The sequence below is a fragment of the Rhinolophus ferrumequinum genome, chromosome 6, assembly GCF_004115265.2.
Source record: "Rhinolophus ferrumequinum isolate MPI-CBG mRhiFer1 chromosome 6, mRhiFer1_v1.p, whole genome shotgun sequence".
Classification (NCBI taxonomy): domain Eukaryota; kingdom Metazoa; phylum Chordata; class Mammalia; order Chiroptera; family Rhinolophidae; genus Rhinolophus; species Rhinolophus ferrumequinum.
The window spans coordinates 10451443-10474126 of record NC_046289.1 but is presented as its reverse complement, the minus strand read 5'-3'; the positions used below and the strand labels follow the sequence as shown (position 1 = coordinate 10474126).

The window sequence follows — 22684 nt, the reverse complement described above, 5'->3', positions numbered from 1 at the left end:
CCCCTAAACACTCTCCTCATGCGGACCAATCACCCCCGAGGATGAGAGTCACGTGGACCGAAGAGCGAGTGAACGCCGGGGCTGTGAACGCGGGGACACGTGACCTTTGTAGCACGTCCTCTCGTGGACTGTTGCCTGGGCTGCTGGAGGATCCTGCAGCGCCTCCGGAGGTCTGGAGGATCTTCTCTACTTCCCACCCGTTGCTGTAGATTCTTCGGCTTGTGGGGGTTTGGGTAAGTGCCACGTGGGTTCTATGTTCTTTTTGTTTTCCACTTTACTTTGTACTTTCTACTTATTGTATCTGATTATGATTATTTAGTATCTTCCTCCTCTGCCTCATTAAAAACAGGTATCATTGCGTCCCCCAATACCTAGCACTTACGTGAAAATGATAGTTAATATTTATATAGGGCTTACTGTAGGGTGGGCACTCTTCTAAGAGCTTTGCATGTGTTAATGAATTTAATACAGCAACGTTTGATGCAGGCGTTGTTATTATCCCATTTTACTCATGAGGCAACTGAGGCACAGAGAGGTTAAGAACAGCACAGTGTCCAAGGTCAACAACTAGTGAATTACTAGTTTGGGTTGGGGTCCAAATCCAGACACCTTGTTACTAGTGTATGTGTTCTGGCCCTGAAGAGAAAGCATCAATTCACGTAGCTGAAAGATCCAGTAAAGAATGGGGAAAGGGCTTTGAGGAAGCTGAAGAAGTAGAGCAGGAGCAGGTGTTGCACCTTGAAAGTAGGGTAAGTAACCATGTTGAGCAATGGGTGGAGATTTTACACACATACACACACACACACACACACGAATGTTGGTCTGGAGTTCAGGAGGTTGGTTTGGCTGTAGAACTGGGAGTTGTTGACATTGAAAAAGCAACTAAAACCACAGGAGTGCATAAAATCATCTAGGGGGAAAAGGAAGAGCGTGAGAAGAATATCTGGAGCACAGCCCTGAGAGTGGAGGACTAGTCCAGGAAAAGGGAGGAAAAGCAGAAGAGTGTAATATCATGGAAGCCCTGGGAAGGAAATGTGTCATAGAGCAGCCAGTGTCACTTGCTGCCAAGAAGAGGTTGAGCAACGTAAGGACAAGGGCCCACTAAATTTTGTTGCTAGGGAGACCACTGGTGACTTTGGAGAGTGCAGGTTCAGAGTAAGAGGGGGCACCAGGAGGTAAGGAAATGGAGACCGCGAGTGAGGACCAGGTGCTCAAGGAAGGATTCGGTGACCACTTATTGAACGTCTCTGTGTGGTCTGCAGTCCTGCAGGCCCCCTGTATTGGGGAAATAGTCTGTGTTCTTAAGGACTTGTCGCCTAACTGGGGAAACACATCATGGTCTCATGAAGTGAAAAAATATGCAAAACAGTTTTTCTGATGTTTTTCCTAAAGAGAGTGTGTGTCCATGTAGAGAAACATGTATTTATATACAAGCATCTCTGGAAGAATATACAGGAATCCCAGAGGTTATGTGTTTGAGATGAAAAAGGAACTAGCTAAATAGGATACGGGTGGGAGGGAGACTTTTCACTACAGTTTTATTCTTGATTTTTGAGCTATATTATTAATGTATTATTCAGAAAAACTATGTGATTGTATTCATTTCCTAGGGCTGCTGTAGCAAATTACCACCAACTCGGTGGCTTAAAACAACAGAAGTTTATTCTCTCCCTATTCTTGATGCCAGATGTCTGAATCCAAGGTGTCAGCTCTGAAATCTCTAGGGGGAATCCTTCCTTGCTTCTTCTAGCTCTGGTGGTTCCTGGCATTAACTAACTTGTGGCCACATAACTCCAATCTCTGCCAGTGTCTTCACATGGCCTTCTTCCTTTTGGGTCTCTCCACGTCCTCTTACAAGGTACCAGTGACTTGATTTAGAGCCCACCTTAATCCAGGGTGATTTCATGTTGAGCTCTTTAATTACATTGGTAAAGACCCTATTTCCAAATAAGGTCTTTGGTTCTGGGTGGACTTGAATTTTGGAGGAACATGATTCAACTTTCTACAGTAATTCATTGCTTACTAGGATATACGCTAGCCAGAGGGCCTTACTGTTTTGTTCACTGTTAAATCCTTATCACCTAGAACAGAGCCTGACAGTATTTAGTAATGTTGAATTAATATTAGTCATTTCATTAGGCCTTCTAGACCTATTGAGCACATGATTAATAGCAAGAATAAAGTGAAAAGATCAATGCCTGGGAGTCAGAATGCAGGTTCTGGTTTTGGCTTTATCTCTGAAACCAAATTTCTGTATGATTTGGGTATTAGATTTTGTTGCATTTCCTATTTTAATAACTCCATTTGATAGTCAGCACTTCACTTTGCAAGACAACACATATCGTCCTTCAAAACCTAATGACCATACTCCCCAGAAAGCATTCCCTGCTCTCCAACTAATCCAGAAGTCCCTGTCCAACTAATCCAGAAGTCCCTGTCCTACTTATGAGCCCCTGTATGTGCTTCAGTCATACACAGTGCCTTTTACACAGCATCATAATACTTGGTTTAATCATGCATCTCCACTACCCTATAAATGTCTTGATGGCCGGGCTCATGTCTTATTTGATTTCGTATATCTAGTAGTTGATGATGCCTTTCAAATGAATTAGTGAAGCCAAGCGTCTGGGAACCATTCTTCATTCTTTCCCCCCGCCTCTTCTACCTCACCCCTTGTCCCAGTTTGACCTCAAATGCTATATATTCACTCCTCTCTCTCCCCTTTTTTCATTATTACTGCTTAGCTCAAGCTGCCTTGGTTTCGTGTAGTGTTTGAGGAGCTCTGAGTTATTCTTCTGATTCCAGTCTTAGTATGTTCGATTCATAGTGCTGTCAGTGATCTCTCAAAAACACAAATCTCAGCAGTTTTCCTTTCGTTGAACAAATGGAGTACTACTATGTTATCAGGCACTGGATTACAACCGTGAAAGAGACAAACAGTCCCATCTTCATGGAACTTATATTGGGAGGGATCTTTAAATAATGACACAAATCTTACTCTATTTAAAATCCTTCAGTGCCTTCCCATTGCTGGCTTAAAAAGTTCTACGATCGGGACCCACCACCTGTCTGGTTTTATCTCCCAGAATTCCCTCTGATCCAGTCACACCAGCTCTTTCCCTTGAGTTCCAGAAAGTTCTCTGATGAAAAGTCCTTTGTGCCACCACAGTACCTTGCACAGGCCTGTATTGAAGCATTGATTACATCATACTGCGATTACTTTCTACACTACCAGACTCAACTTTTGAGGGTCAGAGGAGTCTTCATATAAAGTGGTGGTACAGAACAGTGAATAAATGCATGAATTCTTTCTGACTGATTGGCACAAAAAAGTATTACAATAATTCAGTAGAAGAGGTTACTGAGCTAATCGGGAGACTTCCTGGAGACAGGGTAGATGGAATAGTTGCACTTCCATACTTTCTATGTCCGCTCGGACAATCAGCTTTTCTCAATCCACTTCATTGAAATTTTATGTTAACAAGTGAGATTGCATATATTTCTAGCTTCTTGAACACTATACCTTTTAAACTGACATTAATTTTGTTACCCAAAATCAAATAGTTTAACAGAATTGTAAACGTTTGACATTTTAAAACTTGTAATGGCTGTTGGCTTGGGTCCTGAGTTCTGACAAGAATCAGTGATAATTTAGGGAATATCATTTCATTGTAATTTTACTTCTGAACTCAATCTCACCTAAAACAATGTCTCCCAAGAGAGGTAGTCGAATATGAGAGGACATATGTATATACGCATGAAACCATCACAATCAAGAAAATGAACATACTATACCCAAGTTTCCACATGCCCCTTTGTAATTCTTCCCTCCTACCTTTCTGCACCCTGGTTCCCCAGGCAATGACTGTTACTAGCTTGCAGTTTCTTACATTTTATATAAATGGAATCACAGTGTGTTCTTTTTGTCTCTTCTTTCATTCAGTATAATTAATCTGAAATTCATCCATTGTATCAATAGATTTCTTTTTATTGCTGAGTAGTACTCAATTACATGGATTTATCACATTTATCCATTCATTTTTGGATGGACATTGTGGTTATCTCTAATTTTTGGCTATTAGAAATAAAGCTGCTATGAACATTCACAAAAGTGTCTGTGTGAACGTATGCTATCATTTCTCTTGGGTGGTATCTCAGAGTGGAATGGCTGGGTCATATGGTAGTTGTGTTTAACTTGAAACTGCTAAACTGATTTACAAATTGGTACAACTCCTCCTGGCAGCTACGTCTTCCATTCCTGCCAGCAAGTGAGTGGGAGTTCCAGTAGCTCTACATTCTTGCCAACACTTGGTAAGACCAGTCTCTAATTTTAAGCATTTTAATAAGTAGGTGTGTAGTGGTGGTGTCTGTTTTTAATTTGTATTTCCCTAGTGACTGCTGCTGTTCAGCATCTTTTCACCCTCAAATCTATTTTAAAGTGTGCTAAAGTCTTTTGCTTATTTTAAAAATTGGGTTGTCTTCTTAAGTTCTTTGCATATTATAGATGTAAGTTCTTTGTTTTGGCTGTGTTTTGCAAATATTTTCTCCCAGTCTATAGCTGCATTTTCATTTTCTTAACTTTTTTGAAGAGCAAAAGTTTTTAATTTCAATAAAGTACAATTTCTTGATCTTTAAAACTAGCTCATGCTTTATGTATTATATTTAAGAAATACCAAACCCAAGGTCACTACAACTTTCAGCTGTATGATTTTTAGCAAATAAAATCTTAGCATCATCCTTTTAAAGCTCCTCTGAAGCACATGGTTTGAAAGAAAAATTTCTGAGGAAAACATTGACTATGTGAGTTATTAGTACTGTAATCAAAATGAGTAACAGAAAATTAAATGCTAATTATAAATTTAATCAGTGTACACAATCAGGCACTCAATAATTATTTTCAAAGCTAGTGTGCCTGTTACTTGAAATGTGAAAGATTACTCCAGCACTAAAAGAATGAGACTCCAAATTAAATAATGTGTTTTTATTTCTCTCTTAATTTTAAAAATGTGAACATTCTGTAATTCAGCCACAGCCTTTACTTCCAGGTGACTTCTTCATTGGGTCTCAATTCCCTGTGTGGAAAGAAAAAAGGAAGGAAAGGAAAAAGTATAAATAAAACTTTTATGAGGGTGTATAAGGTAAAGTCAAAAAATATGAATTCAATATTTTATATTCTATTAAATTGATCCATTTAAAAAACTTTGGGGCCGGCCCGGTGGCTCAGGGGGTTAGAGCTCCATGCTCCTAACTCCAAAGGCTGCCGGTTCGATTCCCACATGGGCCAGTGGGCTCTCAACCACAAGGTTGCCAGTTCGACTCCCGCAAGGGATGGTGGGCTGTGCCCCCTGCAACTAGAAAACGGCAACTGGACCTGGAGCTGAGCTGCGCCCTCCACAACTAAGATTGAAAGGACAACAACTTGACTTGGAAAAAAGTCCTGTAAATACACACTGTTCCCCAATAAAGTCCTGTTCCCCTTCCCCAATAAAATCTTTAAAAAAAATAAAAAATAAAAAAATAAAAAAAAATAAAAAACTTTGTTAGATTCAATGTATTCATTCTATTCTCTCATGATTTTAAACTCTTACCATCTTTTCGATTCATTTCTTAGTCTATCTTCATATGAAAGCTATTATCCTCTCAAGTTCATTTGATGTTTTCTAGACCCTTTCCAGCTCATTTTATCTTTCTGGAAATCCTTGACTGGGAACCTCCTCTACACTGACTGTGGCTTCTGCTCAGTTCCCTTGTTCCTTGAGCCTCCTCCTACCCAGCTGCACACCCAGTGGCAGACACCCTGCCCTGCTAACAATTCCAAGTCTGCTGCCAGAGGAGCCATCCCCAGAGACACAGTGGGACCCGGCAGCTAACAGTCGCCTTGTGATCACACAACCACCGTGCCTGAGCTCTCAAGCGGTGTTGCTGAGAACACAGCACCAAGCCACTGGTAGTGCCAGTTATTTCAGCTACACCATGGCTTACGTGAGACAGTATATGATAATGTACATGAAAGCTGCATACAGAGTATGATTTGGTGAGCTGCTTTAAAACGTTGTTTCTTTGTTAAAATGTACCCTGAATTTTAAAAAAGGGGCGGGGAGGATTTTCAAAGATCTGTAATAGACTTCATAAACTGAAGACTTGTTTACATTCCAAGTGTAATCATACAGTTTTACGCAAGAATTAAACAACAAACAAGAGTACAAAATAATATCACTTAAATCTAAGTCCTCTGGGGGGAGGGAATTACCCCTTTTGTTTCTTTATGGCATATATGATATTAAGAATACTTCCAAAAGTTGGCTAATATTTGATTTAAAAAGTACCCAAACTAACCTTTTAAATAACAAACTCTTGTTCCGGAAGGCAGTTAGCTTTTCATCATTCCTTCTGTCTAGATAACATCCAAGGACAAATCCCATAGGGACAAGTATATGTACCCAGTGGTCACGTACAATCTGAATTACGTTCATAATGAATGCTTTAAAAAAAAAAAAAAAGATTGTCAGAAATATAACTGCCTTTGATATATCTTTTAAATTGCATCTGAAACAGGAAGGTAGCCCTGAATATAGGAATAGATTTTAAAAGCATAAGCCTCTTTAAATTTGCTTGGCATCCGAATGTAGTATACTACTTAAAATTTATTTGATAAAGACTATATAGTCTTAGTATAAAAATTAGTATAAAAATTACACTGCACTAAATTCAATTTACTAACTTTTTTCCTAGTTCCATCAGTGATCTGATATGATATAATGCAGAGAAATGGAGAGTATAAAAAAAATTCTACCTGCAAAAGCTGAGTATTTATACTCACCTACTATTGACTTAAAACTTTCACACGTAAAATATTTTTAAAACTCTCACAATGCTAAAACAAATATAGAATACTATTTTGCCAGAAGCAGAGTTCTTTAGCTAAAGCTATTAATTATTGACAACTAATTTTTCAATTAGCAGTAATCTTATTTTCGCTAAATCTCATTGGCTGTATGATACTGCCACTATGCAAAGCCGAAAACTAATTTTGGAAAGGAACTTAAAAGTTACGAGAGAAATTTTAAACAAAAACCATATTCAATAATGTTACAGTAGATCTGAATGTCAATTAAATGACTCTACAAAAGATGTGGAGAGAAGGGAACTTACTTTTATAGGATGACTACTAGGTACCAGAAACATATAGTCCTATATGTAACATGAAATAACTTTTATTATCCTCATTATACATAAGAAAGCAGCTTACCCCAAATATCATAGGTATTAAGTGCAGAGCTGGAACTCAAACTCAGGTTGGCTTCAAAGCTCTGGGTGCTTTCTATTACAACACAATGCCTCTTTAAGAGACCCCTCCCCAAATTGGTGTTTACGATACTAAAGAGCTTTTTTTTTTTATTTAAATTTATTGGGGTGACAATTGTTAGTAAAATTACATAGATTTCAGGTGTGCAATTCTATATCACATCATCTATAAATTACATTGTGTGTTCACCACCCAAAGTCAGTTCTCCTTCCATCACCGTATATTTGATCCCCCTTACCCTCATCTCCCACCCCCCAACCCCCTTACCCTCTGGTAACCACTAAATTATGTTCCCCAGATTAATTTTCATACCCCATGGCCATCCTGTGGTCACCGACTGCCCTTCAATCCCTTCACCGGCCCCCCGCCCATCTAGGAATCCTCAGTTTTTCCTCTAAAGAGCTTTTAAGCTCTAAGAGTTTCCAAAAGCCAGAGGAATAGAACAATCAGAAGCCATCATATGGTAAATAAATTTGCACTAATTCATAAAAACATAGTTGAATTGCTAATTTTCTGAACAAATTTGCACCTAAAGATAAAATCAAAATATACCTTACACACGAATCTAAAATAAGTAAATCATTTAGAATAGCTGAGAAGACTTAGGACGTAAACCCAGAGTCTAAAATTAGTAAATCACATAGAATGGCTGAGCACTTATGATGAAAACACAGAGAGAGTCTAAAATGAGTAAATCATTTAGAATGGCTGAAAAGACTTATGAGGAAACCCCAGAAAGAGAGTAAGGTCATGATGGGGATTCCTTCTGAGGAATGCAACGTGCGATTTTGTCATCGTGCGAACATCCCAGAGGCACTCACACAAACCCAGGTTACCGGCTACTGCTCACCTAGGCTCTATGGTGTAACCTATTGCTCCTGGGCTACAAACCTGCACAGCAGGTTACTGTACTGCATACTGTAGGCAGCTGTACCACAATAGTATCTGTGTAACTACACGTAGGAAAGGTACAGTAAAGATACGGTGTAGAAGAGAAAACATGGGGCACCTGGGTAGGGCACTTTCTGGGAATGGAGCCTGCGGGACTGGACGTGGCCCTGGTGAGGCAGTGCGTGGGGAGTGAGTGTGAAGGCCCAGGGCATGACGACACTGCTGTGCAGATTCTGCTTCCATCAGAGAAAAGAAATGTCCTGCTACAACACACATCTTTCCATTTCTTACAGGTTATTCAGCCCCATTACAATCTTCAGGGACCACCATCCTATAAGCGGTCCGTCACTGACTGAAACGTCATTACGCAGCTCGGTATTAGTACGTTACTGCCAACAAAAGCGCTCAGCACGAAACTGCGCTAGGATTACGGAGACCAGATTCCTGCCTCTCCTTCCACGACACTGGTTCTCACACTGACACAGTCTAATTCTTTATTCCTCAAACTTGAACCACTCACTATCAAAAAGCACTGGGTTAGGAAATGGCCATGAACTTAAAAATTGCAGGCATACCTTGGCAATATTGCGGTTTGGGTTCCAGACCACGCAATAAAGCGAGTGTCCCAATAAAGTGAGTCATAATCTGTTTGCTAGTGGAGGGTCTAGCCTTTCATTAGTAAACAAAATGCAACCTCTGTGAAGCACAATAAAGCGAAGTACAGTAAAATAAAACTAGGTATGCCTGTACTACATACTGTCTTTCATAAAGTGTAATATTACACACAGCGGTTTCCAGTCTGAATATCATTGATCTAGAAAATGATGATGTAAATAAGATGTTTAAAATATATAATTTACAATTTAGTCATCAATTAGTTTTAAGTTTTAGTCTATTGTCTATAGCTGGAATTCTCAAACTTGACTGCATATGAAAATAGCCTGGGGAGTCTTTTTCAAAACAGGGACTCCTCGGCCCTACCTCCAGAGTGGGGCTGGAAAAATCTGTATAGTTGAAAGAACTCCTCAGACGATTTGCTGCAAATAAATCTTGGACATAAAAATGAAAACGTAACTAATCTACCTTATTTCCTAGAAGACGGTGGTTCTCTTAGCATTATTTGCATTTACATCCTTAAGTACTTTTTGATAAACATTTAGGTACTTTTTGTGATTCTGACCAATCCCCACGAAGTTAGCCTCTTACTTGTTTTATAAATTTAAACCAGTCAAGTATGGGAATAACAATGCGTGCCTTTAGGACAATGTAACTGAAAGCACTACACTGCAAAATACTAGACAATATAGGTCTCTGCAGAAGTCCACGCGTCAGCTATTCTGTCACCTGTCCTTATTAGTTTCCCTATATTTCTCAACCTGTCAATTCTAACCCTCAACACAACTGTTAGATACTGTTTGTATTTAACCAACAACAAAAAAGTACATGTGCTCAGCCCAAAATTGTTTTAAATAGGTCCAGGGCCACCAGTAAGCATTCATTATTGGTATTCTACCAACAGGGCCAGAAGCTAATTTTCTCTGGTTCTACTCCAAGCAGAAGAGATAAGACATGTCCTTGAGGCTTTAGCTGCCTAAAAGTTTTATAGAGACTATAGGAAAAGATAGTGGGACTTGACAGATAAAAGGATTCTGTACATTCAGAATCCAGAGTTGGACTCAACCACCATGAAGGCAGTCTGATTCCATCCCCAAGTGGTAAATGACAAATGTTAGTCCCAGAGGCATTTCATATTACATTTGTACAATCTATTATTTAATGGACTCTGGGAACAGTGGCACTGCATACAATTTGTCCTATATATTTTACTGCAAGTAGATGACCAGGGCGGATGGAGGTTTATGGACATAAGAACTGAGCTAGAATGATTCCCTGGAGAATGGATAGAAGGGGGAGTATGGACAGGTTTTCTGACTCTTGGTCATGGGACCACTAAGAGCATAAGGGATGGGCAAAGGGGACAGGTTCCAATGAGACAAGCCTAGGTTTGGATGAAGAGTGACACCCACATGGGTGCCCATGAGGGCACTGTACATATTAGTGTCTTCTTGATACGAAGACTCTCAAGAAAAATTTTGCCACAGAAATACATAGCTGGTATTTCTGAAAAACAAACAAACACAAAATAATTGGTTTTTATCTTATGGATTCAAGGAATCACATAACTGATCAAGCTTTTTTTCTTTTTGCTTACCTCTAGAAAGAGCTGACTCTTACAAAACACTCTAAAGCACTGTTCTTAATGCTTCTCATAATCACCAACTTATGTGATACTCACAATACTACACAAAAATTAACTAGTAAGATGCCCCCAATGCAGTAGACATTTTTTTCAGATGGGGACATTCAGGAACAATCAACTTGCCTAAGGTCACAAACGCAGTTAAGTGGCAGAGCTGGGATTCATAGTCAGGCAGTCTGGCTCCTTGATCCGAGCATTTTATTTCTGCTTTACCGTCTCTTACGGTAAGTCCAGAGGTAAATATTTATATTAACATCACTCTTGACTTTATCTTATTTTTCCTAATTAAGTATTACTTCTCCAACCCATTTTTTTCTCCACTTAACTTCTGAAAAGAAAATTATCCAGGAGTATTTTTGTAAGCGGCTCCGAATTCAGGTGGAAAAATATAGATGATTAGTCATTTAAAAAATTATTTCTAGGGGGCAACCAGTTAGCTCAGTTGGTTAGAGCGGGGTGCTCTTAACAAGGTTGCCCGGTTTGATCCCCGCATGGGCCACTGTGAGCTGCACCCTCCACAACTAGGTTGAAACAACCACTTGACTTGAGCTGATGGGTCCTGAAAAAACACACTTAAAATAAAGAAAAGTTTAAAAAATATATTTCTATTCTCTAATTGGTCCCCACAGCATTTTCTATGTATTGATCAAAAAGTGTCGACTTAACCTATAGAAAAGAGTGCTGGATGCATGAAGAAACAGAACTCCTTCAAGTCTGCAACCGTGTAATAATCATATTATACACCTAAGAAATTAATAACAATTTAAATATTACACTTTTTTAAAGTGCACATTTTGTGGAATGGTAGGCTCAAGAGGCTTTGAGATTTAGGAGAGAGAGAGGTTAGCTCCCCGCCCCGAGTAACGAGGAAGACAGAACACTGGAATGAGGCCGAAAGAATCTAAGATGTTCCTTCCCTGCTTCAGCCCTAGGAGTGTGATCCCGGCAGGTTTCCTCTCCGGTCCAGTAGGGGGCGGTCACCCGGTGATCTCTTAAAGACGTTTCCCAGTTATGACAACCTCAGAGTACCCTTTCTAAAAGCCGCCAGACGAAAACGCGAGCCCAGCCATCCACCAGAACCCCCCACTTAACCTTTCTTTTCCCCCGTCACCTTCTCTCAGAAGCCCCAGGAGGCCGGCCGCTCCAGCCCCAAGGAGGCCAGACCACCCCAATATACACTCCACCGCCGATGGCTTTCCTAGAGGTGCACCCTCCCCGCCTGCACAACGGTGACCCACGGTGCATCGGCCGCCCTGGAACCCCTCACGCACCTGCGGTCTCCGCGCCAACAGCGACCCCCTGGTCCAAGGGCAGCGGCGAGCCCAGCCTCCGGCGCCGGCGGAAGCCGCGGCCTCGGGACCCACCATTTGCCACGTCCGCTCAAAGAGAGGGGTGGCATAGTGAAACCGTACCTCTCCTCCCTTTTAATATGTGACTCTTCTCATATTTATTTTAGCTTTCACACATTATAATTTATTTTAAAATAAACCTGCGGCTCCAGGTGAGGAAAATTATTGATGTATGTCCCTTCTCCTTTCTACAACATCCGTCCCCCACATTCCCAAAGATGGTATCGCCCGAGGTCTTCCCCGCCTCAGAGGTTCGCCTCTAGTTTCAAAATGGCGGCCGCCATTGTGGGGCTTCTGCTGGCCGATCGTCACGGTTGCTGCTGAGCGAACGTCAGCTTTTCTCGCTCTTGAACCTGGATTCGATTAGGGGTTGGGAAGGGCAGTGGACGGCGTTGGGGGAGGACAGACGAGGCAAGTGAGGGCGGAAGGATTGAGTGAAACATTGGATGGGGGAAGGGGCGTCCTCGGCCCTCAGGGAGAACCTGGCTCCTAGTCTGAGCTAGTCTTCCCTGGGATGTGCTCCGAGGGTTTCGGTTGAGACTGTCTTGGTCGTTCTTGGCAGAAATGCTCAGCGAGGGAAAGAGAAGTGACTTCTCTATGGCCCTAAAGCTCCCAGTCTTTTGTGGCAGTCCGTACGATTTACTCCCACGCTCTTCTTCCCTTTTTTTGCTGTTTCCCTCTGCCCTTTCAGGCCCTCGGCGCTGGAGGAGTTAATCCGACGCCAGCTTTGGGTCCTTAGTCTCGTGGCTACCGTGTTCTCAGCCTCTTCACTCAGCGTTTTCCCGTCGTCTCGGGTTGAGAGACCACGAGGCTACTAAGCACTGGGGACAAAGTATGCATCCTTTTTAGTTAATCGACTCTTTCTAAATTTGTCTGGGCCCTCAGCGTCTCCCGGGCCATTGCACCATCACTGTTTTACATGCTTTTCAGTAAACTGAGAGCCAAACTAGCCATGATCCGGGCAAGTCTGGCCTCCTGTGACCTGGCGAACCTGAGTTACCAATTGCCCATCCTCTACTATTTTATTTTACAGCCCCTTTGATCCTGTTAGGAAACCGCTGCTCCCCTAACTGACCCAGAAGAGACTTGCCGCGCTCAGTGAGCTGGAGGGCCAACTCAGAATGCTTCCTTTCTTTTCTCTTGGATTTTTTGCATAGTTCCCCTTAGTTGTCATCAACGTGCAAAGACATTATTGAGAGAGCAAGTAACTGTGGTAGATAATTGAGATGAAGTAGTACGGCTCAGAATCATTGCCCTGACGGACTTTATGGTGTAGTTAGGGTTCATTTCCTTCTTTCAGTACACATTTATGTTGCGTTGAGGGCTGTGCTTGGTATTGGTGATACAAAGATGATCGCTTTTACTCTTCGCTTGTACATTCAGCATCCATTCAGCAAATACTCTTTCTGCTTAGTTTGTGCCAGGTGAAAATAAAAAATTCGCCGAGGACACCAGAAAAGCCTTATTAAGGAATAGACATTTGAGCTGGGTCATGGAGGGTCCAAAGGAATTTGCTAGGCTCAAGGGAAGATCGTTCCCGGATGGAGTACAGGGATGCTGCGACTTGAGAAGTTTTGGTGTGCTTCGAGTGGGAAAATAAATATGCGTCAGCATGCAGTGCAAGGATGAAGCAAGAGGGAGGTTAAGACCAACTTGTGAAGGACCTTCATTTCCAACTAAGGAATTTAGATTTTATTCAGTAATTAGCAGGAAGCCAGTGAATACTTTACCCAAGGGAGGGGCATGAGTGTCTTTGTTTCTTTTTTTTAGGATGACAGCTGTACGGAACATCTACTTGGAAAAGAAAAACTAGATGAGCGGAAATTACAATCATTCAGGTAAGCAATGAATACGTCTATTGAGGTAGGATAGTAAAGGATGATAGAGAGACATTTCTGAAATGTCAAATAGGATTCAACTGGTGGCAGCCAATTTAGTGGTAAGAGGATGACGCCAGAATTTTTAGTCTGGGAGACTAAATGGTTGGTGATACCATTAAAATCCAGCCTAAGACATGTACCTAAAAATAGAATGGTGCCAACCTGCATTTTAGGAGTGGCAGAGCACAGTGCCCCACCATCCGAAGCATTGCTTTTAGTCTAGACCTGTGCTCTTACAGTAGCCAGAAGCTACGTATAGTCATCGAGCACTTGAAATTGTGGTTAGATCCAATTGAGATGTGCTGTAAATATGAAATGCACACTGAATTTCAAAGACTTAGTACAAAAAAATAATATAAAATACCTCCATTTTTTTTTAATGATTACATGTTGAAATGATAATATTTTGAATATATTGGGTTAAGTAAAATATATTAAGATTAACTTCACCCATTAAAACTTTTCCATGTGGCTGGGAAAAATTTTTAAATTACATTTCGTGGCTTGCAATTTTTAGGTATATATTTTTGCGTATGAACAACAGAAATTTATTTCTCAATAAATTTCTGGAAGCTGGAAGTCCGAGATTACAGTTCCAACATAGTTGAGTTCTGGTGAGGAACATTATATTTTTGTTGGATTAGACTATTGTAGTCCAGACTGACGATAGAGGAATTAGTAAGGAGGTGGGATTTGAATTGGGTCTTGAGGTGATGGTGAGCATTGATGTCAGGGCCACTTGCTGGCGTCCTCCATTGCTAGTGAAGACTTTCAGGATTTTGTTTTTCGTTTTTTTTGAAGCACTAAGAAACCTTCAGAGATTTCTGAGCAGGGAATGATATGTGCAGGGGTATCTCTGAAGATTCATCTGGTAGGAATGTTTAGGTTGAGATGCAGGGGAGAAAGGCTGGAGGCTGAGAAAGAAAAATCCGGATATAAGGTAATGAGGCCTTGCTTTCAGATACTGGCAGTAGGAATGGAAAAGGAATGGTATATGTGCAGGGCATCCTGAGGGAAAAATAATCAGGCGTTGATTATAGACTGTTCAAGAAGAAGGAGGGACTCAAACATAAAGAGTTTCAGGCCTTGGTTACTGAAATAAAGACTACGAATTCATGTCATAGAGTTATAAAAGTACATTTGGGGTTAAAGAAATTTAATCTCAAAATCGAAACAGCAAAGTTGAAAGGAGGAAGTAGTCTGCTAAATATTCTCCCTTTAGTCCCTCCCCTTTTTGTATTTTCTTATCAATCATATACACCAGCCAATTTTCCTAAAATACAGAATTACCTGTATCATGTCATCTTGATAATGGATCTTAAAATGTTTCCCTGTTGCCTAGAACTAGGTCCAAAGTTTGCAAGGCCTTTCATTACCTGGCCCCTTTTTCTTCATATGCCAGCCTAGTTTTTCCACTAGTGGCCTATAAGTTGTTTTGTGGCTTTGATCACGTTATTGTTTTGAATACCTTTTCTCTTTATCTCTTTCTACCCAGGTTCTCCCAATCCTTAACAAATAATTTAAGATCCTACCTTTTTTCTTTTTATGATTTTCAATAACAAGCTAATGACAATTTTAAAAATCTTATTTCCTAAACTGCATATTTGAGCCCTTGATTATAACCAATTTGGTATTTATTATTTATTTTGTCTTTTATTATAACTTTTATTTCTTATCCCTGTAGTTTTGTGTATGCTTAAGCTTTCTAAAATGATGACAAGTGTCTTTTTTAAAAAAAGACCGTATATTAATATTATATTACTTTCAGCTCATGGTGTTCATCTTAGAGCAAGACATAGAGATTAAACACCGTAAAAACTGAAATAAATCATTATGCCACATTCATGAGACGCTCTTATTTCTTTTTTAGATTTATAGAGAACTCTTCCTTTGAATTCAAGGTGTTTCATCCTATATACGACTGAGATATTGGTAAATAATGAATGTCTAATAAAGATATAGCTGTATCATATTATGAACAATTATAATTAAAGTACCTTTTCACCTGTTGAAATCAGGGTCTGTCTGCAAAAACATTTTAATATGATGCAAGATAGTTTGTATTTTCAATTCATGATGTAAGTAAAGAAAGTGGGAGGTAAAGTACATTTGAGTAGAAAAAGAGTTTCTCTTAGGCCGTTTATATAATTGTGTGTGTGTGTGTGTGTGTGTGTGTGTGTGTGTGTGATGTTCCGTTGAGTCGGCTCCAACTCCTGGCGGCTATGAATGGGTGACGTCCACAACGTCCTGTCCTCACAGCCCTGCTCAGCTCCTGTGGACTTCTACCCATGGCTTCTTTTATGGAGTCCACCTCATATTTGGTCTTCCTCTTTTCCTGCTTCCTTTTGTTTTTTTCCAGCATTATTGTGTTTTCCAAAGAACCCTGCCTTAGCTTCAGTTTTGTCATTTTGGCCTCCAGCAATGTTTCAGGTTTAATTTGCTCTAGGACTCATGTGTTCATCTTTCTGGCTGTTAAGTGTTTCCATAGAGCTCTACTCCAACATCATATTTCAAATGAGTCAATTTTTCCCTATCAGCTTTCTTCACAGTCCAGCTTTGCTTCCGTACCCGTCAAGTATGGGAATATCAATGTGTGCCTTAAGCAAATAGGATAATGTAACTGAAAGCACTAAACTACAAAATACTTGACAATATAGGTCTCCACAGAAGTTCACGGGTCATCTGTTCTGTCACCTGTCCTTATTAGTTTCCTTAAATATCTTAACGTGTCAATTCTAACCCTCAACACAGCAGTTAGGTACTGTTTGCATCTAACTTTGTTACTTCCCCATAAGTAACTGGGAATATGAGGGTGTGGGTGATCTCAGCCTTGGTCTCTAATGACACATCTTTGCTCTTGGTGATCTTGCCTCATTCTTCCATTGCTGCCCTTCCAAGTCTTAGCCTTCTCGTGATTTCTTGGCTGTAGTCTTCATTAGAATGGATGACTGAACCAAGGTAAGCAAAATCTTTAACAATTATTCACTGTCTATGTTAAAGTTGTGTATTTCTTCTGTAGTCATGATTTTTGTCTTCTTGATAGTCAAATACAGTCTTGCTTTGACACTTTTTTCTTTCACTTTCATCGGAAGTTTTTTCAAATCATAGCTAGTCTCTGCCAGTAAGATGGCGTCATCTGCATATCTTAAGTTACTTATATTTCTTCCACCAATTTTCACTTCTCCTTCCTCTCAGTCCAGCCCAGTTTTTCATATGACATGTTCTGTGTGCAGATTAAACAAAAAGGGAGATCAAAGGCACCCTTGTCTGACACCTTTACCTGTAGGAAACCATTCCGACTCTCCACATTCTGTCCTGACAGTGGCTTCCCGTCCACAACACAGGTTACGTCTGTTTCTTTCAAAGCGACCTATAGCTTTTCACAATCCACACAGGCAAAGGCTTTCCTGTAGTCTCTACAACCTAGACTAACCTTCTGAGAGTGTTCGGAGCACGTTAGTGTCTAACGCGTGCTCACAATTACACGTCAGGTGCCTCTTCCTTTTCTGACTCCGGCTCGAACACCTGGCATGTCTTGCTCCACAGACGGCGGAAGCCGGTGTTGCGCCCCCTTGAGTATCACTTATGTGGGAAATGGGAGCAACGGTCCTATGCTCACTGCATCTCCTTTCTCCAGAATTGCGATGTATGTTGAATGTTTCATATTTGTTGACATATTCTTGTGAGGATTTTGACAGATTTAGTCTCTGTGGGTTGGAATCATTCTACCGATATCCCATCTTCCTCTGGTGACTTATCTCTTCCCTATACTTTCAGGGCAGCTTTCACTTCACTTGCTAGAATTACAGGTTCTTTCTCATAGGAATCTTCTTCAAGGTGTCTGTCATCCTTGGATAACTCTTCTGTATAGATTTTCTCGTACTCTTTCTACCTTCCCTTTGTTTTCTCCTGGTCAGATAACGTGCTTCCTTACTGGTCGTTCATGCAGCATTTCTATTCTAGGTTTGAATTCCCCTTTTATTTCTCTCCTGGTAGCAATCCCTTGTTTTTCCTTTTTTGTTGTTCTCTTCTATCTCCTTACACTGACTATTGTAATTTTCTTTATGTTTATGTGGTAGTCGTTGAACAAGTGCATTCAGGATTCTAACCTGCTTTTGTCACCTTTTACTTTTGCCTTTAGCCTGTCTCTAACAATTTTTAGTTTTCGTCTGTCATCCACCCCAGTGTTTCTTTCCTTTTTACTTCTGGCATTGTCTTTTCACATTCTTGTCTAATTGTCTAGTTTCAGTTCACATTTCTTCTGGTTCTTGGTCAATTACATTTAAAAGTTTAAATCTGTTTTTTATGTGGACTTTAAATCCAACAGGAATGTTATGTACGTTATATTTCGGCACTTTGATTCTTGTCGTGCTCCTCTTCAGCTTCACTCTGCGTTGATAGTAACAGTTTGTGGTCAGTACCACAATCTGCTCCTGGTCTTGTGCCGGCAGAGAGAAGGCAGCTTCTCCCTCTCCTGCTTCCAGTTACACAATCTATTTGATTTCTATGTGGCCATCTGGTGATATCCGTGTATAAGTCATCTCTGCGGTTGTTTGAAGCATGTGTTTGTAATGGACTATTTGTTGGCCTCGCAGAAATCCATGAGTCAATCTCCTGCTTCATTTCTGACCTCTAGCCCAAAATTTATTTATTTATTTATTTCTTACTTTTGAGTTCCAATCACCTAAAATTATCAGCATGTCTTGTTTTGGAGTGTGATTAATTTCTTCTTGGATCCTGGCATAAAAGCTTTCATCGTCTTCAGCCTTTGTATTTGGAGGATAGATTGAATGAGGGTTATGTTAACTAAGTTTTCCTGGAAGTCTGATTGATATTATTTGGTCAGACCTTGCATTGTAGCCCCTGACTGTCTGTGCCACATCTTGTCTCAGTAGTAGAGCCACTCCATTTCTTCTGAGTTTGTCATTTCCAGAGGAGAACATTTAGTAGTTGCCTGACTGGAAATGTCCCGTTTCCGTTCATTTCAGTTCGCCAACAGCAAGCACTGCAATGTTTAGACGTTCCATTTCTTGCTTTACAATTTCCAGTGTCCCTTGGTTCACGCTTCTTACGAAGTTCCATGTTCCGATTTTATGTGTTGTGTAGCATTGTAATTTCCTTTCACCTTTGTGCATGTCGGCTGCTTGTTGTCCTTTTGGCTTTGGTCTTGTTGCGTCATTAGCAATAGTGCTGTTTGTACTTTTCTGTTTTTCCCCAGTAACTGAGTGCTTTCCGACCTGGGAGTCTCATCTTTCAGCACTATCTCGTATTTCACTTTGGAGTCTCATTATAGGGTTTTTAAGGTACAATGAAAGATACAAATAAAAGAAAACGCAGCAATGGTTTACCATTGACTTCTGCTGTGCAGTGTGTGGGTCCAGACCACTAGCACTCGGGTCCGTGGTGTTGCATTTACCTAGTGCCTATGAAATATCAGTGCCCCTGCAGGAATAATTGTGGTACAAGAAGCTTTTTGGCAAGGAGAATTTCTTAGCTCCTTTCCAGAGTCGTATTTGTACACATTTTTCATCAAATAGAGAATTAGTATCTTTGTACTTCTCACACCTTACAAATAGGAACTCGCTAAGTCAATATATATTTTTAATTTTAACTTGTTTCAGCAACTATTTTTTGAAAACCCACTATGCACAAGACATGCTAATATAGTAAGGATAGAAAAATAGATCAAGCCTAATCCTGCACTCAGAGACTTCTCCCAAGAGGGAGATGCATATAAATGGGAAATTGTTAATGGCATGATAAGGGCACTAAGCTCATTTAATACTAGGCGTGCTTCATTCATTCATTTAAGAAACATTTATTGCCCACCGCTATGTACCGTGTTTCCCCGAAAATAAGACCTAACCAGAAAATAAGCCCTAGCATGCTTCTTCAGGACAACGTCCCCTGAACATAAGCCCTAATGCGTCTTTTAGAAAAAAAATTAATATAAGACTTGGTCTTATTTTTGGGGAAACATGGTATTAGGCACTGGGGGCATCAGACTATAGCTGTCGTCAAATAGACAAGGTCCCTACTTTCATGGAGTCCATATTCTAGTGTGTGGATTAGAAGGAGAAAAGGGAATGGATAAAGTGAGTAAAGAAAGAGCAAGTATAGAAAGCACTTAGTCTTTTGAGGGAGATAGAATGATGTGAACAGGGTGTAACTAAGGTGAGGAAGGACATTAGGGTGATCAGAAAACGTCTCTCAAATAATAAATTTGAAGCATGGAAATGTGTGAGGTATGATTAAAAAATACAGTGAATGTTTAAATTTAAAGAAAAAATTACAGTAAAAGATACTTTGCCATTAATCCCCCTCGATATGCTCCCCCTTGCTTCGAACACACTTATCCCATTGTTGTTGCCACTTTCCGAAGCAGTTCTGGAAGTCCTCTTTTGTGAATGTCTTTAGTTGCACTGTCATGGCTTCCTCGATGTCCTGAATCCTTTTGACTTTGGGGAAGAGCCAGAAGTCACATGGTGCCAGATCCAGTGAATAAGTTGGATGAGGACACACTGTAATGTTTTTATTTGACAGAAATTGCCGTACCAGAAGCAATGTGTGACACACTTTATGACACGCTGTGATCAAAAACTATGGTGAATGCTGCTGCCTAGTGCCATCCAACAGAAAGGCAGGGATCTTCAATATGGGAAGTGCATTGAACCATAGTAACAGTGTGTGACAAGTTTCAGCTTGTTTGGTTTAGTCGGGTGTGAGCTACGGTTGAGAGAAGGTGTGTTTTAAAATGTGCCATAAATCATCCTCCATCATGACAATGCTTTGTGTCACACATCGCTTCTGTATATGGCAATTTCTGTCAAATAAAAACATTACAGTGTGTCCTCATCCACCTTATTCACTGGATCTGGCACCATGAGACTTCTTGCTCTTCCCCAAAGTCAAAATGATTCAGGACATGGAGGTAGCCATGACAGCACAACTAAAGACACTCACGAAAGAGGACTTCCAGAACTGCTTCGGAAAGTAGCAGGAACGATGGGAAAATTGTGTTCGAAGGGAGGGGGGGATTTTGAGGAGGATTAATGGCAACGTGTCTTTTACTGTAATACATTTTTTTTTTTTTTAATTTAAACATTCACCATATTGTTTGATCACAGCTTGTTCAAACTAGTTAGCGATCTTGGTCACAGTGGACATAGAAGGAAATTTGAGAAATGTGATGGAGGTTACAATACAGGATTTACTGATGGATTAGATCGATCTGGGAAGCAAAGTACAGGAAGGAATCAAGGTCGATGCCATCAGAGACCAGATGATATTAAAAGCTATAGGACTGGGTGAGACTACCTAAAGAGAAGAAAGAAAGAAGTTCTGCTGAACAGCACTGCCACACGTAGAAGTTTGAGGAGAGAAAGAGAAATTAACAAAGGAGATTGAAGACTGGCAGATACAAGGAGAACGAGAAGGGGGTTTGACAGAAGCAGAAAAGAAGGCATTTCAAGGAGGATGGAGTAATTAATTTTATTGAATGCTACAATAAAATTTCTAATAAGTTGAGGCAAGAGAAACGTCCACTGCCTTAAGTCATGTAGAGGTTTGTCAGTGACCTTGATGAAAGCAGTTCTAGTGATATGTTGGAGAAAGATGCCAGATTTGGTAGTGTGAAAGGGAACATGGAGACACATTGATGGGCATATATTCTGAGAAATGTGTTCTGATAGGGGAGCATAGAAATGATGAAGTGGTTGCAGGGGATTGCAGGATTAAGAGAGGGTTCTTTTAAGTTGGGAGTATCTGTATATGTAATAGGAATGGTACATCAATGATACATGGATGATACAGTGGAGAGAGGGGATAAGGAAAGGGAGGATCCCGCCAGGAAAGGGAGCCAGAGCACACAGGGATTGGCCTTGGAGGAGAGCAGGGCTACTTATTCCATATACTGGAGACACAAGAGTGTACATGCTGATAGGTTAAGAGATATGGTATTTAGAAAATGAGGAGCTACTGTCTACTTTTATTTGCTAATTGAAGAATGAGGTGAGATTATCAGCTCAGAGCCGGGTGGAGGGAGGGGTGATGATGCTTGAGCAGAGAAGAGATTTGAAATAATAGTCTCAGACATGGAAAGTCAGCCCACGAAGAAAAATAGGACTGATAGGTAGTACTTAGTGCCTGTTTGTGTTCTTTGGCCAAGAATTTAAAGAGCAAACAACACAGTTGTGTGATTTTTTTTTCCCCCACCCTTCCCCGGCAACGTTCAGCTACTGGAATAGACAGACGAAGTGAATGACGAGTCAGTCAGGGTTGGGGTTTGGCTAGGCCAGCACAAAGAAGGACTAGAGTCGCGAGATACTTGAGAGTGTTTGCAAAATAATCATGATGGGTCATAGATCCACAGTGAGGACATGAGTGGAGACCAGAGGGTAGTGAAAAAGTCATCAGTGGATTAGAGATACCAGTGAGGCCAAAGGATTTTTGCAGTGAGAACACTACAAGAGTAAGTGAGGTGGCCGGCCGTGAGAGTGAGAGGCTTGAAGGTGACATTTTGAAAGTGATGCCGCTTACTGGTAGTGATGAGTATAAACTATGGTGGGGGCTGAAGTGAAATGAAGATTACTGGAGTTGAGAAAGTCAAGGAACTAAAGGTCAACATAGAAATTACTGAGAGGAAGACTGAGTCAGAACGAAAGTTTTCAGTGAGTGAGCTCAGATGAATGGATGCCAGCAATGAGAAGGAAGGAAGAAAGGAAAGCTCACGGTGAACTAACTGGGTGGCATGACCTTTAATGGGACTGGAGTATTTGAAGGGGAAGATGTAGCTTGGAAGCTGCAGCAGGAGCAAGGAACCCATACTTCCCTGCTTTTGAGGTATGGGGAGTACAAGAGAAAAAGCCTCTTGAGAAGGCTGCAGAAGAAACAGTATTATTTGAGAACAGCCAGATCTCTGAAAATAAGCAGGTGAAGAGAACCCCTAGAGAAGTTGAAGTAATGGGTGACTATAATCATAGTTCCAGAGGGTGTACTG

General features: G+C 40.7%; 2 protein-coding genes and 1 long non-coding RNA gene across 5 annotated transcripts in view; 2 read left to right on the top strand and 1 right to left on the bottom strand.

The window, feature by feature from the left end:
- Positions 1 to 114: 114 nt before the first annotated feature.
- Positions 115 to 11718, top strand: LOC117024245 (uncharacterized). Its single transcript, XR_004423335.1, has 3 exons — positions 115 to 233; positions 5676 to 6034; positions 8491 to 11718. It is a non-coding gene; the product is annotated as an uncharacterized LOC117024245 (long non-coding RNA).
- NDUFB1 (NADH:ubiquinone oxidoreductase subunit B1) lies at positions 4919 to 11822 on the bottom strand. The gene is made up of 3 exons (XM_033109717.1): positions 11729 to 11822; positions 6337 to 6481; positions 4919 to 5072 (listed from the first exon to the last, which is right to left on the bottom strand). The coding sequence occupies exons 2-3, from the start codon at positions 6471 to 6473 to the stop codon at positions 5036 to 5038; spliced, it is 174 nt and encodes a 57-aa protein (XP_032965608.1). The 5' UTR covers positions 6474 to 6481; positions 11729 to 11822; the 3' UTR covers positions 4919 to 5035.
- A 248-nt stretch (positions 11823 to 12070) lies between these two features.
- The window catches only part of CPSF2 (cleavage and polyadenylation specific factor 2), a 33240-nt gene continuing 22626 nt past the window's right edge, over positions 12071 to 22684 (top strand). Inside the window, exons 1-3 of one of the 3 annotated variants that reach the window (XM_033109094.1) lie at positions 12543 to 12638; positions 13577 to 13644; positions 15557 to 15618. The gene's annotated coding sequence lies outside the window, so the exon portion shown is untranslated. Of the gene's footprint in view, positions 12218 to 12542; positions 12639 to 13576; positions 13645 to 15556; positions 15619 to 22684 lie in introns of those variants that run through there. The other 2 variants (XM_033109095.1, XM_033109096.1) reach the window with 2 other exon arrangements.

Coding starts and splice junctions, on each gene's coding strand:
- NDUFB1 (XM_033109717.1), bottom strand. CDS start 6,473: ATGAACGTAATTCAGATTGTACGTGACCACTGGGTACATATACTTGTC. Junction 5,073..6,336: donor AAGAGTTTGTTATTTAAAAG/GTTAGTTTGGGT, acceptor CTTTCCACACAG/GGAATTGAGACCCAATGAAG.